This window comes from Citrus sinensis, chromosome 8 (assembly GCF_022201045.2).
Source record: "Citrus sinensis cultivar Valencia sweet orange chromosome 8, DVS_A1.0, whole genome shotgun sequence".
Classification (NCBI taxonomy): Eukaryota; Viridiplantae; Streptophyta; class Magnoliopsida; order Sapindales; family Rutaceae; genus Citrus; species Citrus sinensis.
In genome coordinates this window covers 21,452,904-21,469,364 of record NC_068563.1, presented here as the reverse complement: position 1 = coordinate 21,469,364, position 16,461 = coordinate 21,452,904, and the positions used below count along the sequence as shown (strand labels likewise).

Below are 16,461 nucleotides of genomic sequence, written 5' to 3'. Positions count from 1 at the left end.
CTACCACTTCAATTTATTTATAAGTAATGTTATACTTGGTTATTTAAAAATATTTGGGATTTGTTTGAAATTTCTGTTAGAAGGCTCAAAAATAATTTTTAAAATTAAAAGTTAACTTTACTGTTTGATAAATTTTCTTAAAAATCACTTTTGACAAAATAATTGTATACTATATTACAGCTGATTTTTTCACGCACTCTTTTTACCGCAATACTTCTTTCTCCCATTAACTATACCATCAAAACATCTCTAGTACTGCAAATAAGATCACCACTTAGGTTAATATAGTAAATCCACAACAATTTAATACTCACATAAGTTAATAAACTCTATTATATAATAATTTTACATAGTCCCAACTTGGGCTAAAGGTCTAAATTAATGATTTCCATAAACTACTAAGATAATATTTTTTCTTAAAATTCTTATGCAACTATGTAGTCTCATTCAAATCATAAATTTATAATTTGTTAAAATTAAAAATATAATTGTTATGATATTTAATTAAAAAAAATTTGATTGTTGTGAAGAGAAGAGGATAAAAATGCTTCTTATCTCCAAATTCCAACAGCTTTCAACTTTAACCATTTCCACTTTAATTACTCATTCAAAATATTTTTCACCTTCTTTTCTTGTACCCTCAAAATACAAAGTGCAGGTGGCTTGTTATTTGATCAATTCTGGCATCTCTTCTCCTATATAATAAATATCGGCAACATAAATCAAATTAGCAGAGCCAGATAGGAGCTAGTGAGTGATTAAGCGAACTAAAACGTTGAACAGCCAGCAAGGAATTAAAAGTAGAAATAAAAATAATTTGATTACATGGTACTCTGTTTTTGGGTTTCAGGTTCCAGCATACTCTCTGTTCAGCCCAGCCAATCTATATAGATACACACACTTTCAGGATTCCAGTAAGTGCTTCTGCTTAAAACCCTTTTATGATTCACCCATGCCATTGCTAAATCTCTGATTGATGTGAATTTAAACATGAAAATTTCTAAAACTTGTTTATAGAATTTGATGGTTGATGATGATCTTTTATCAAGTTAATATTTGCCGTCGTATCACTTAATTTTAAAGTTATGATAAATATATTTTCAATAAATTATTGTATTGGATCCTTGGTTACGCAGAGAACCAATTCGTTACTTGTTCTATTGAAGCTCGAAGCTAAGACCTGAGTCTTAGGAAAGTCGCTTTTACTACTGGAGCGACCTTAGCAATTAATTATTGTATTTGATCCTTGGTTACCAAGAGAATTTATTCGGAACTTGTTCTATTGAAGCTCGAACGTAAAACCTGAGTCCTAAGAAAGTGAGCTAGACTTTAGCTTCAATTCTCAGTTTTTTGTCCGATACATCATTATGTTCTGACTAGTATCATTCTGTCGATTCACGCATATGACACAATTTTACTCTGATCAATGTTGTTGGGTGACTTCACTATTCTGATAGATGTTCTGTCAAGTCCCGTGGAAGTGAGATGAATCCATTATATATTTTGTCTTGTCCCTCCTAGTACTGAAAGTGCTAGTCTCATTTCTGCCATCTGTACCTTATGTGTGACATGATTGTATGGTTGTAGCAGAAGCCCATACGAGCTCATAGATGTATACTTTACTGAGATGATAATGAACATGAAATTAACAGGGAACATTTGCCCGAGGATATGGCGGCGTCGAAAGCGACAGAGGCGATGATTGGGACATTGATAGAGAAAGTGTTTTCTGCTTTGCTGACTCAAGCTCAGTGCGCACTTGATTTTAAAGATCAGCTTGAGGCAATGAAGACAAAGCTTGAGCTAATGACTGCCTTCATCTCCTGCACTGATAAGTAGAAAACTCGGGGGGAGTTCATGCAGAAGATCTTGCCTAGCCTGAGAAAAATAATTTATGAAGCTGATGACATAATGACGGATTGCCAAATTAGAGATGAATATCGGAAAGATGGGTTTTGCCACAGGTTCTCACTTCGTGACTTGTTTTTCATATACCAAACAGGTAAGGATTTGAAGCATATCAATTCACGGATTGAGAAAATGGAGTCTAGCTTGGGGGAGTATGGAAGAGCAGAACAGCCAATCATCCAGCAGGGGCCTAATAATTCATCATACCAAATATTTAAATATTCCCGAGAGGACCGGGAACCATCTGAAATAATCGGTTTGGCGAAGGACTTGGAAAGATTAAAGGGTGGATCCTTAGCAGTACTGAGAAGCTTCAGCAAATCGGTATTGTGGGTATGGGTGGTTTAAGCAAAACCACCATTGCCCAAAAGATATTCAATGATGGAGAGATGGTTGCATACTTTGAGAAGAGGATATGGGTGCCAGTTTCTCAGAATTTCTGCGAAGAACGAGTCATGAGGGCCATGTTGCAACAGCTGGGAGAGGATGAATCGGGAATTGAGGAAAGTTATTTGCTGCACAAAATTCAACAGAGGCTCAGTGACAAGACCTGTCTCATTGTAATGGATGATGTGTGGAGAATGAATCTAGATTGGTGGAAGAATTTATATCCGACTGAAAAAAGATGCTTCGCTATCATCACATCTAGAAATGAAACCGTTGTCAACAGTATGGCAGTTGATGAGTCAAGAATTCATCGCCCAAAAATTTTAAATGAAGAGGAGAGTTGGTCATTACTCTGCAAGCATGCATTTTTAACGAGCAAGGGAAAATGCCCCAATAAGGAGTTTGAAAAAAAAGGCAGAGAGATCTTGAAGAAATGCGGGGGACTACCGCTGGCAATCAAGACAATAGGAGGCTTGCTTGCTCCAAAAGTCCATTCCCTTAGTGAGTGGAATAAAATCAATGATGATTTTCATGTATATTTGACAACCGAAAGAGAGAACAATTCGGTGGTGGCTTCTCTACGACTGAGCTATGATGAACTCCCCACACATCTAAAGCAGTGCCTCTTGTGTTTCTCTGTTTATCCCGACGACTTTGAGATAAGTGGTGAACAGATGGTACATTGGTGGGTGGGAGAAGGACTCATCCGGGGCAGGGACAATCGGACTGCTACGGAATTAGGCTTTGATTACCTTTCAGAGCTAGTAAGCAGATGCTTGGTTGAAGTTGTGCATCGAAGAGGCTATGATGGCAGGGTCTATAGTTGCAAGATGCACGATCTGGTCAGGGATATGACCATTCAGATTGCAAAAGATGAGGCTTTTTGCAGCTTTGATGAACAAGGCAGGCAGAAATTGACACAAGACTCGCGATGGTTCGGTTTCAACCGTGACATGGATCCAAAATCCCTGAAAAAAAGTTCAAGGGTCAGGGCATTGATACTGCAATCAAGCACTCCAGTTTCCCTTTGGAATGTGAAATCGCTCATGTCACTGAGGGTGCTGGATTTCTCATACTGTAAGCTTGATCGAATTAATGTTGAGGATCTATTGGATAAGATCTCTTCACTTAAACGCCTTGCATGTCTCAACTTAAGCGGAGTTGCAGGCAATATTGAGCCCCCATCTTCAATTCAAAAGCTTCGTAATCTCCTAATACTTGTTCTGAGGAGGTGCACCAAACTACATCCATCAATTACTAGTTTGAAGAAGTTGATCATCTTGGACCTCGGATCTTGTCCTCTCCAGTATCTACCTCGCGGACTCGAGAAGCTAATTTATCTCCAGGAGCTGTCTGGATTTCGGGTGGAGAGTCAGTCTAACACACAAGGCTGTCGACTTAACGCCCTGCTGGGACTGAAGCAGCTAAGAGTTCTACGAATGTCCGTAAATAATGAGAGTGAAATCTCGGAAGATGAATGGAATGTCTTATCACAGCTCGAGAAACTCAAAGTTTTAGCTATTGATGCAGAGGATTGTAAAGAAAAACAAGCATCACAGATGTTGGATAGGCTTTTGCCTCCTGCGAGCCTTCAGGAGCTTTACCTCAGGCGATACCGCCACGAAATTCTGCCAAAATGGATTAATCTTAAGCACCTCTCAAGCCTGCAATATCTCTGTCTTGAGGATGAAGACATCAGCAACTTCGAAATCAGTTCTGAATCTGATCAGGATAGCAATGGCACCACATGGGTCCTTGAGGGTCTATGTTTAAAGTTTATGCCAAACTTAATTCTTGATTGGAATGTTTTGCTCAAGGATATGCCTATACTACGTGATTCAGAGGTTAGTCGTTGCTTCAATCTGAAAAATTCCCCTTGTCAAGATGAATTTGATTGGTGGCTAAAAATCTGCCTTTTTTTCCTCTCTTTTTTCTTCATAGGAAAAGTAAGCAGATAAAAGATGGCATGAAGGTGCTAAAGACTGCCACACAAGATATTGATTAGCCTGATTAGGCTGATTTCAATTTCATGCTACGGCAGGCTGCATCCCTTCCCATTATTAGTTATTATTAGGCTTTAGCATGCTGTGTTTATTCCCTACTACAACTTTGTTTAAGTATATTATTATTAGCACCATCTCTTTATAAAGTAAGGGAAGAAGAATCAATTCTCCGCTCACTTTTAGAGCACTGATTTTTACCTATCATTTTTCTTTATTTTGCATTTGAATTTTCATTTGATACGATAGAGAATTTGGGTTTGTTCTTCAAGGATTAGGATTCTCTCCTTTTTTTTTTCAATCTCTTTTAATTTCTCTTAGTCCTTCAATATTTATAAATTTATTTCTAAATAAAGTGAAAAAAAAATTGGCTTGATTGTCAATATCAAATTTTAAAATTCAATCTTAACCACTTATTTCACTTGAAAAGATTAGGGGAAAAAATATTAAAAGAGGATCTTTGTCCCTTCTTAAAAGTCAAATTAAAACTCATAATGATGGTGTTGCGGGATACTTACTACTATATTAAACAAGTCTTTTTATTAGAAGGATTGATTACAAACTAGAATTTAGTATTGTTTAGTTTTTAATGCAAAATGTATATTTAAATTAATATAGCATATGATGAGTCATGCTTAATTGCTGACATTCATATTTTAAAATTATCAGGATGGAGTTGAAAGATTAAAAAAGAAAAAGAAGATATAAACTTCGATACACTAAATACAAAAATAGTGCATTCTAGTTCGTATTTTTCTTATCTTTTAACTCTGTATTTTAAATTCATCTGAATATCTGAACCTAAGCACCAGGGTACATATTAGATTATAAACTGAAACTTGTCAAATGATTACTAATATTACTATTTTCATTGTTACCGAGTGTTAGGTATTCCACTTTACCCATGTACGTATTTGAATAGGAATATTCATAATACTAGTTAGCATAAAATTCTATTTAAAAAAAAAAACTAAAAAGAATCAGAGAGATTAACCCAAAAAAAAAAACCAAAACATGTCACAAGGCAGGATGAAGATGAACAAGTTCAACAGTGGACTTGAAACTCTTTTGAAGGCCCAATTTTATAAGTGGGCTACGTAAGGTATTTGAGCCATGAAGACCATTCCTATGGGCTTTTTTTAAGCTCAACCCTGACATCATTCACATGCCCCTTTATCTTCAAGTCAATTCTACAAATAAGTAATTTTTTTTTTATTACATAACTCCCGCTTCCTTTATTATACACCCACCCTACATGTTTTTTTTTATTATTTATTAAAGAAGGGCTCACGAAGAGTTAATGCAATACTAAACGAGAGTGTACAATCCCATAAGCATCATTACATAGTAAACCAAAAATAACAAGGGGAGGAGACACCCTACATTCTTTAATTTCATATTAAATAATTTAATTTATATGGTCTCCATATCGTATATTAGATTAAATGAGGCCACTAAAGAATTCGAACGTGAATGACTAGTGATGACGAATGCTAATGATTGATGCACAAGAGATGGAAAATTCTCATTTTTAACACTTATCATCAAAATAGAGGCATTTGGTGTGAATCTCTCCTCTCATTTGCAATTTTGCATCACCAATGGCATCCTCATTGTGCTTTGATCAATTCTTTCATGAAAATGACGACATATATAGTTTAGGGTTGTTAAAAAATATATTTCATTTACTTGATATATTATTCAAGGTAAGTGAAACAAAAACTTGTGAGTGCTTAGTTGTTCGATTTGTAAAATTTTTTATGATAGCATGTATTAAAGTATGAGGTTCCAATCTCGTTCGTATTAGTGTGAAAGAAGTCGGATTATCATCATATTACTTAAAGAATATATATGTATAATAAAGAGATGAAAATGGATGTAATAAAAAAAAATTACTTGGTGGGTAATTTGTTACTAATTGAGATTCACTAAATAACAAAGTGCACATAAATAGAAATAAAAACACAAAATATAGAGATATTCAACCCATTCAAGCGTGCTGTTTTTACTTTTATTATATTCATTTTCAAGTATAAAAATATGGAGTATAAAACCCTTCTTTATAGGCATGGACAAGGGTGGACAAAAAAAATCTATGCCCACTAAAAGACCAAACGGCACCAACGATTCAATTTGATGTGGTTTGGTTATAAAAATCAATAAAAATTGATCAGTTCATATTAAAGGTGTGTTTATTTGTAAGATTGATGAATTAGAATCTGAAATGAGAATGATTGATAGCGTTTATTTGTTAAAATAGAAGTGGGAATGAGAATGAAATATATGAGGCCCATATGTTTTTTGAATTAACTATTAAAGAATGTTGAGAATCAAGTTTCCTTTCCTTAAAGTTTTTATTTTACCCCCATTAAATTTTTATAATTTTTAAATTACCCTAATTAATTTTTGCCACTTGCAAATAAGTCCTAAATTATTTATCATTAGTAATACAATAATAATAGTACTACTAGTAGTAGTAATAATAATAATATATCATTGTCGTCATTATTATTATTATTATTATTATTAACAATAATTATATTGAATGACAATAATCATAATCACAATTATTATAATAAATAATGAAAATAATCAACTTAGGTTATTTTAGTAACTTGTAATAATCTATTTTGATTCCAAGACAAAATAAACAGATTAATAGTAATACAACTCATTTTGATTCCAATTCCTATAAGTAAAGTAAAAAAAATTATTCTTATTATTAATTAACATTCTGATTCCATCCATTCCAATTAAGAATTAGTAAACGTAATATAAAAAAAATCACAAAATACAAATGAATGAACTTTAAAAAACCAAAAAAAGGGGGAACCAAATTATGGATTAATTCTAAACCGAACCAACTCCGTGTCCATCCGACATAGGAAAATTAATTTCTTTTGATTTTGTTGAAATAGCATTTCCATTGCCCCAAAATTTTCAAATAGTTTTGGTGGCTTAAAGATAATTTATTTTTCGGGTTACGAGATGGGACGAGGACAAAGACCCACTTTGGGATTGCAATTGTTAATTAAATAAGTTGCTTTTACTATACGGATGCAATAAGCAGCTAATTAAAAAAGCTGCTTGATGTTTAGTAAGCTGTGTTGTCTCAGTTGCTGTAAATTTTAAAAGTAATGTACGTGTGTTTGCTTAATTTTATTATAAATGTATTGTTTTATTATATAATAACCAAAACATACGTAAGTTTAAATTATCTTTTATTTTTTTATTATATTTAATGATGTTTAGACATAACTTTAAAAAAAAAACGTAAAATGACATAAACTGAAAAAAAAAATTTATTATATACGTAATCTAGATAAAAAAAAGTAATATACATTACATTAATATTAAAAATGATGTAATAAACACGGAAAAAATATAAATAGATTGAATATTAAAAATCAAGTTTATGAAATTAATTTTAAAAGTTATGGTTAATTCATGTGAAATTGTTCAAAGTTCAAAAAAATTTACATAATTATATGCAAACTTTTTTTAATTTTATAATAGGAAATACAAGTAAAATATAAAAAAATATGAACTTACTAGATTAAAACTTTGATACTAGAAAGAATATACACTAGTTGTAGCTGTAATTTGATTGTGGTAGTAATATGATATCTAACGGCTTAATATTATGGTGTATGAAAAAATAAGATATAATTATTTTTTAAAAATATTAAGATTATAATAAAAATTAATGTATAATAGATTATTTAATAAAATGTTTATGAAAAATAATTCTCTACAAAAAAAAAATAGCAGTTTTTATAAAATTTACCAAATACAAATTTTATCATAAATTATAAAATAAACATTTTATTCAATTTCAATTTCCACATCAAACGGGGCTAAATTTAAATTTGTATCCTATTTTCAACTTCGGGACGTGGATCCGGCTGGAGCACTGTTTGCGTCACTGAAACTGCAACAATAGATTTCATCCTCAGCAAAAACGAATAAAATTTAAATCACAGTTTTAAGTTTTCCACCCAGAAAATTAAAATTCGCGAGAAAATGATGGTCCGGTACAAGATGTACAATTCATTTGGTTTCAAAAGTTTGGCGGCGATGCTGTTGCTTTTGATTCTCTCCAGTTCGACTTCGTACAGAGCTTCAGCTGAGACAACTATGCACACTAACAATTGGGCTGTCTTGGTTTGCACTTCTCGCTTCTGGTAACTAAATCACCTTCATTTTTATTTTATTTCATTTTATTTTATTTTCAGTTTTTATATTTTTTCCCGATTTTGATTTAATTTTTGGAAGAATTCAAGCTTTCCCGTTTCATTATAAATTATACCCCATTTCTAACAATGTTGATGATGAACAATACCCATGGTCCAATTTCTCTTTCTTGTGTTGTAATTTCTGAGTTTCAGCTAATATTACTGCATTATTGTTGATGAGCTTGATTCTTCAAGCTTCTATTGCTTGGATTCATAAACTTCTATTGCCACGTCAAATGGCATTGTTTTGATGGACTAAAAACCGATTCCATGTCCTTGCCAATGGAATTAATCACTGAATTGGTTTGTTCAGGTTCAATTATCGACAAATGGCTAATACATTATCCTTGTATAGGTAAGCGATTAGTTTGTTGTTTTCGCATCGTCTTGTGAAGTAATTTGCTTTTCTCTTCCCTCCTCTTTTCATTTGTAGACTGTGCACTTTAACTTGATTTTTCAGAACAGTTAAGCGGCTAGGAATACCCGATGAGAGGATAATACTTATGCTGGCAGATGACATGGCTTGTAATGCTAGAAACAAGTATCCTGCACAAGTTTTCAATAACGAGAACCACAAACTTAATTTGTATGGAGATAATGTCGAGGTTTGTACTGTGTTCTCCAGACACTCTGCTTAGGTCTTTAGGTTTTGAAAGGGGGTGCCGTCTCCTTATAAGTCTTTCAATGAACACCTTATGGAGACAGTCAATCAAGAATTTAAATTTAAGGGTGTATAATTACTGAACATGCCTTGCTTCTGGGAAATTAAAGTTTAGCAGATCGTCATTTTACTAAACTTCAATCACTCAGGTAGACTATCGTGGTTATGAAGTGACAGTTGAAAACTTTTTAAGAGTTTTGACCGGGCGTCACGAGGCTGCTGTTCCTAGATCAAAGCGTCTTTTAAGTGATGAAGGAAGCCATATTCTTCTATACATGACGGGTCATGGGGGAGATGAATTTTTAAAATTTCAGGACTCAGAAGAGCTCCAAAGTCATGATCTAGCAGATGCAGTGAAGTAAATGAAAGAAAAGCACAGGTGAGATTGTATTCTGCTTTCATGCCTATTGCCTTTAACAGTAACATTCAACCATAAGAATGAAAGTAAAAGGGTTTATAGACCTGTAGTTCTGCCATTTTGGATGGTGCATAGATGAAACATATTTATTTCTCAATGTAAAATGCCGATATGAAATGCTAATCATTTATGGTAGATTTTGGTGGCCGTTTACATTTATACATTTATGATCCTGCTTAATAATGAGCTTGTGTGTCTTATCACAAAATTAGATTCAAGGAGTTGCTGATAATGGTGGACACTTGCCAAGCTGCCACACTCTTCTCTCAGGTTAGTATGGCGTGTCTAAATGGGTTGTACTTTTCACAAATATTAGACTAGTTACTTCTAGTGATTATTAGACTTTACTTTTCTGCAGTATTATTTTTAAACTAGAGAAACATGCACATGGTAGTGCGAAGAAAAATCTTTAACTATGTTGCTCGGTTCCAATGGTTAAATTACGAACCACTTCATAGCTGCTCTTTTATTGGTGCTACTCGTAATTAGTTAAGAATCAAATGTCTTTATACTCAAGCAGTTATCTGTTTCATTGGTGGGCCAACACACCTGCTCTGCCGCATGAGATCCCCAAAAGTTTGTTCATGAAAGCTATGTTTTCAATTGTTGTGCATCTCGGCTTTTGTGAGATGCCTCTTTGTTTACATATCTGGTCACTATCATCTAAGTTTTGAGGTTAGTAACAAGCTTCTGAATCAAATTTGGATCCATTGACGTGACTTTCTGAGTCTTTTAACTTAGCATACATTTAAAAATTTGATTTACCTAAACTTGGGATCTGGTTCCGAAACTAAAGGATATAAAATATCTTGCAAATGAGTGTACAAGATTAAAAATTGCCCAGATGGTTCAGTTGAAAGACACAAAGTTCGGTTGGTAGCTCGAGGATTCTCACAACAATACGGGCTAGACTATGATAAAACATTTAGTCTGATGGTAAAGCTCACAACATCAAGAGTTCTACATGTACTCGCAGCTAGCAAAGAAAGGAAATTATGATGGATAGATGTAAAAAATGTCTTCCTACACAGAATTGGATCGAGAGATCTACATGAACTAACTAAGAAGTTTTGAGAATCAAGCTCATTCGAAGTATGTATGCAAGATAAGAAAGGCATTATACGGTTGTACCAAGGGCATAGTATGGTAAGATTGTCGAATTTCTAACTTAGAGTGGCAGTAGCACATGTAGACTCAAGCTTATTCGTCAAAGCTACTGAAGGAAAGTTAACAACTATACTGGGGTACGAGGATGATTTGATTATTTCTGGTGACGATGGAGAAGAGATTCTGCGAGCAAAGGGAGAACTAATCAGTTCATTTCTAGATGAAAAAACTTGGTTAGCTTAAGCACTTTTCTAGTATGGAGGTTGATCAAATAGAAGAGGGGATATTCTTTTGCCAACAGAAATATGCCAAAAACTTGTTGAAAAAGTTTGGAATGTTAGAATGCAAGCCAATCTCAACTATAAAGGAAGTCAATGCAAAATTTTGCACACATGAAGGCAAAGATTTACAACATGAAACGATGTATCGACAATTCGTAAAAAGTTTAATCTACTTAACGTTGACTCAATCAGACATTTCATATGCAATAGGTGTAATAAGCTTATACATGCAAAATCCAAAGAAGGTTTATTTGGAAATGGTTTAACAAATACTAAAATATGTGAAAAATACAATCAACTTTGGTATATTGTAAAAGAAAGTGAAAGTTACAAGATGACTTGCTATTATGATGCTGACTACGCTGGAGATCTTGATACAAGAATATCAACTACTGAATATATTTTTAGAATTGGGTCTGGAACAGTTTCTTAGTGTAGTAAAGGACAACCAACAATATCATTGTCACCACATAAGTGGAGTATAGAGTAGTAGTGATGACAGCTCAAGAAAGCACTTGGCTGACGCAGTTGATGAAGGAGCTACACCAACTAGTAGATTACGCAATATCATTGTATTGTGATAACCAATCGACTATCAGCTTAACAGAGAACTAAGCATGTGGAGGTGCACTATCACTTCATCAGGGAAAAGGTCTTGTAAGATGAAGTTGAAATGTTATACATCAAGATGGATGACCAAGTTTTGGATTTGTTTACAAAAGGTCTTAGTATCGAAAAGTTTCAAGAGTTCCAGCAACAGCTAAATATGGATCAAAGAATGAAAGTTGGTGTTGGGTCATGATCTAATCCAATTATACTTAGCCAATCCCAGTTTCAAAGTTTAATCCATGGAAGTTTCAAGAATTGTGTAGAAAATGAGAGATGACTCTAATTTAAAAAATATCAAATAGAAGTAAAAATATCTAAATCTAGAATGTTCTTGAATATTTGGTGATATTTGTAAAATGAGGTTATTAAATTTTTGCAATTTGATATTTGTGTGGTTTATATTAGTTTTAAGTTACTACAAATATCCTTAAAGCTCTTTGTTGTAGGCATCAAGTAAAGAGTGAAGAATTAGTAGTGAGAAAGACGAGTGACCCGTGAGTGTTGTAGCGTTTTTCTTGTAAACTATCAATAAAGTCCTTCAGTTTAACAAATTCTTCTATTGCCCAAATAATTGTAATATTGAGCAAGTTAGTCCTCTTCATTTTTCTAACATACAATGTAGTAATAATACACAAGTCACAGGTCTTATGAATATAAAACGAAGCACCTGCTAATTAATTCCACTAATACATCTTTGATGGGTCATTGGTAAAATCCCTTAGTGATATTAATATATAGGATAAGGCTATTAGAACCCATTAAAATACTCTTTCAACACATTCTCTCAATAAACCTCTCTTACATATGAAATTTTTACTTTATAAACCCACCTCATTGCGAATATACCTTTACTAAATTACTTTCAAATGTTTTATCCCTAGAAATACAAAATCACCTGTTGGGAAAGTACGTTAAGGCTATGAAAGTATATTTGAATCATACCCAACAATAAATTAAAATATCAATGGCTTAGCCATCTCGCATGATTTGTTTTCTTTATGATTGATTATATGACTTTTATTTTTAATTTATTGTCTAATCCTTGTCAAGATTCATAACATGTAATGAATTCAATCGAACACATTTTCTAATTAGTTTAATGGAACTAATTGCATGATTGCATCATAAATGTAAGAAAAGCCAAAAAAAATTCAGATTTTATTTTCTCTTTGCTCCTTAATTGATTCTAAAAATAAATATATCTCTAGTTGAGAAACATATTTGAGTTGAAAGGGGATTGAATCCAAGAGGTAGAAGTTTGCTAACCAACAATGTCACACATTAAAAGAAAATATAGCTATAAAAGTGTACTCGGAAGAATATAGGTGAAAAGAAAATGAAACGAAATTAAAACATTGCTCTCTGCTACTCTTTTTGTAGAAAAATCAATTTAAGTTAATTGGATTCATATATAGATGTCGGAGAGGATAGGCTAATTTCATTAAGATATAATAGTAATTTAACTCATGGACATTTCGTAATTATTTTTTTTATGGAAAAGTGGGTGTATAATGTACTATGGTGGGTTTAAACAACCCAACCCTAATTTATATTCATTAAAGTAAAAAACAATAATCAAATTCGTACTTAGAACTGAATAGAATTTGCATATAATACATGGGTTGTAATATGATATCCCTTTTACATGTTGGTCAAATTTATTTTTAATCTATAAATTCTTATCAAAACACAAGCAAGCAAAAACTCTTAAGCAAGATAGTTCTGGCGGTACATCAAAAAGCATTTCATGTGGGGATTTTCCATATAGTACATCACTTGGCAATAGGGATAGTAGGAAAACCCAACCCAAGCCGAGCCTACGTGTCCTGGGTTGAGCTTGGCATATTTGAGAAATGGGTTTCAAAGGTAATATATGTTTCAGTTCAGTTATACAAAGGTCCTAATATATATAAAATACAATCAACCTCACTTAAAAGTTTATTTATGCAATTTATGATATTCATTTAAATGTACATATTTAGTTGTGTTGTTTATTAGAGTTACACCATATATAAATCTTATAATTGCAAGTTATTTATACAATTTGTGTTAGATAATCTATTAGATATCATATCTTACATGCTCATTGGTAATAAATTTTGAAACATTATTTTCAAAAAATTATGATATTCATTTAAATGTACATATTTAGTTGTGTTGTTTATTAGAATTAGACCATATATAAATCTTATAATTGCAAGTTATTTAAAAAATATGTTTTAAAAGTGATATTTAAATAAAAATATTATTCAAGTACAATTGTTTCAAATTATAAGGGTGGTTGTAATAATTTTACAAAAATGACCACACTTTCTTAACCGTTTAAAATAATTATTAATTAAGATATCTTTTACTTTAACACAAATATTGCATTAGAGTAATTAAATCTAATGGTATACATTTATTACATTGTTAATGCTGTTAAAAGTTTACAGCATTATAGCGACCCATATATATTTGAAAGCAGCAGTGCACCGTCAACATAAGATAATGCCCGGTGTACATACATATGCATAATCGTAGTATATAGGCTTAACCTTCACCAAGACATTCCAGTCCAGAGTTCAATAAGGATCCACGTGGAACCATAGAATCCTGAGCAGTTCAGATCTAATTAGAGATGCGCTCAAGCTCGCTCAAAACTTCAGACATAGTTGGCCTGAGAGTAGGCGACTGATCCACGCATCTCATTGCCAACTCCAAGATTATTTTGGCTTGCTTCATCACTACATGCTCATTTGGCATTTGCTTGTCGACCAATTCAGAAAGCCTTCCCTTTGAATGCAACACAATGGCCTGCACAGTATACATTATTTATTTATTAAATAATCCATATATCCCATGCCATGCGACATCGTTAGCAAATTAAATTAAGACCTTATTTTATGCATATAAAGGAGATATTTTCAATCTGGGAATCCTGGAATTTTTGAAGTGAAGGATTCTGTAAACCATGAAAATGGTATTGTGTAGAGCTTTATAAAATTTGAGATTCCCGAACTGAAAGTTGACTCTAGTTGTTGTCTTCTTACCGTATCCAAAAGAAATTCAGTCTCCTGGTTTGCTTCATACTTGGCATTTGTCTGCCCGCTAATTATTTCAAGCAGAACAATTCCAAAACTGAAAACATCAACTTTTTCTATTATTGCTTTCCGCATTGCATACTCTGGTGCCATGTATACTCTGCATGCGACCATAATTAATTAATTAATGATATTTGCTTGTGCAAGATGGCATGCATTTTGTGCTTGCTCAATTTAATTTGCTACTTACACTGTCCCTTTTTCTTGGATAAACTTGTATGGATTTTCTTCGTCATAAAGCTTTGCCAATCCCAAGTCAGACACCTTAGCGTTCAGATTCCCATCAAGCAGAATATTGCTAGGCTTAATATTTCTGTGAACGATTTTACGACTCGGATTATCTTCGTGTAGATACTTTAGACCCTTTGCTATTCCATGGCAGATACTGACTCTGGCTGGCCAATCAAGTCGCGTGGAAGAATTGGCATCTGCAAATATTTAACTATTATTTTTTTTTAAAAAAAAGTAATTTTAACCTGTTACATAAGCTAATACTTAATTTTCCAATCGGGAATTGAGTGAAAACAATTTAAAAAAAAAATAGTGAAAAAGTTAGCTTACAAAAATGTAAATTCATCCCCGACTTTAATAAAGTTCAGGATTCCCGATTAGAACATGACACTAAACTGAAAAATTAATAGAAATAAAATGATGATGAAAATATATAAATTGGTTTACCAAACAAGGCTCGTTCAAGCGATCCTTTTTCCATGTATTCGTAGATGAGCAAGTTGAGGTCTTTTTTAGAGTAGCCATCCAAAAATTCGACAATATTTTCATGTTTCAGTGTTTTAAGGGCATAAACTTCAGTTCCTATTTGATCAATCACTTGCTTTGATTGAGAAGAAAGCATCTTCACAGCTACAGTCTGATCTGGCAATTCAGCCTGTAATGCACGCTTGCACCAAGCAAGCGGGTTAATATACCATATTTCTAACAAGGAAAATCAATTTATATACATAAATGTATACATACATATAGAGTACTAATCTAGTTCAGGATCTTAAACTTTGTTAAAGCCTGAGAAAGCCATTAAGCCATACAATTTCATAGTATTATGTTCCAATTAAGGATCTTGCATTTGTTAAAGTCTAGGAAAGCTATTAAGCAATATGATTTAATAGTGGCATCATATTATTTAAGCATATATTTCAATAGCTTTACTGGACTTTAGTAAAAGTAGGATCCTGGTGACTATATATATATATATATATAGAGAGAGAGAGAGAGAGAGAGAGAGAGAAATTTTTCTAATAAGGAATCCATTACTTTGTTAAAGTAATAGATAAATTAAAAGACAAGTAAAACACACACTCTAATGTAGCGCGTTTGGTTGGTATTTGTATTTTTTATCTTTTAGATGATCCCTTATTTTAAAAAGTAAAGGGTGCCTTATTATATATAATTAGCGATCTAGTCTAGCATCTCAGACTTTCTTAAAGCCCAAAACAAATTGACAACATTGTGAACATATTTTTATAACATTGTAAAAATATGTTCACACCATTGTTAACTCGTCTTGAATTTTAATTCCAGATTAGAAAATCTTTCACACACACGCGCGCACGTACACACATGAATGCACGCGCACGCTCACACACACACACACGCACATAGAGAGATACGGAAAATAAATGTTTAACCTTGTATGCTGTCCCAAAACGCCCTGTGCCAATTACATTCCTGGGGCTGAAATTTCGAGTAGCGACTTTCACTTGTTTAAGGGTGTAAGACTTCCCTCGTAGGTTGACCGTTGTCACTATGTATTTCAT

General features: G+C 32.9%; 2 protein-coding genes and 1 pseudogene across 9 annotated transcripts in view; 2 read left to right on the top strand and 1 right to left on the bottom strand.

Annotated features, from left to right (window-relative positions):
* Window positions 1-4,512, top strand: part of LOC102617995 (disease resistance RPP13-like protein 4) — a 132,176-nt gene extending 127,664 nt beyond the window's left edge. The window contains exons 4-5 of one of the 4 annotated variants that reach the window (XM_052432318.1): window positions 2,710-4,139; window positions 4,237-4,510. In XM_052432318.1, the coding sequence (XP_052288278.1) occupies window positions 2,710-4,139; window positions 4,237-4,245 (1,439 nt within the window). In that variant the 3' untranslated portion in view covers window positions 4,246-4,510. Of the gene's footprint in view, window positions 1-1,668 lie in introns of all 4 variants that reach the window. The other 3 variants (XM_052432319.1, XM_052432320.1, XM_052432317.1) reach the window with 3 other exon arrangements.
* A 3,664-nt stretch (window positions 4,513-8,176) lies between these two features.
* Window positions 8,177-16,461, top strand: part of LOC102618650 (uncharacterized) — a 44,716-nt pseudogene continuing 36,431 nt past the window's right edge.
* LOC102622250 (probable LRR receptor-like serine/threonine-protein kinase At1g53430) overlaps window positions 13,988-16,461 on the bottom strand; it is an 85,022-nt gene continuing 82,548 nt past the window's right edge. The window contains exons 25-27 of one of the 5 annotated variants that reach the window (XM_052432306.1): window positions 14,880-15,117; window positions 14,639-14,726; window positions 13,988-14,402 (exon numbers count right to left, since the gene is read on the bottom strand). In XM_052432306.1, coding sequence (XP_052288266.1) covers window positions 14,217-14,402; window positions 14,639-14,726; window positions 14,880-15,117 — 512 coding nt within the window. In that variant the 3' untranslated portion in view covers window positions 13,988-14,216. Of the gene's footprint in view, window positions 14,403-14,638; window positions 14,790-14,879; window positions 15,118-15,367; window positions 15,402-16,461 lie in introns of those variants that run through there. The other 4 variants (XM_052432305.1, XM_052432308.1, XM_052432304.1 and 1 more) reach the window with 4 other exon arrangements.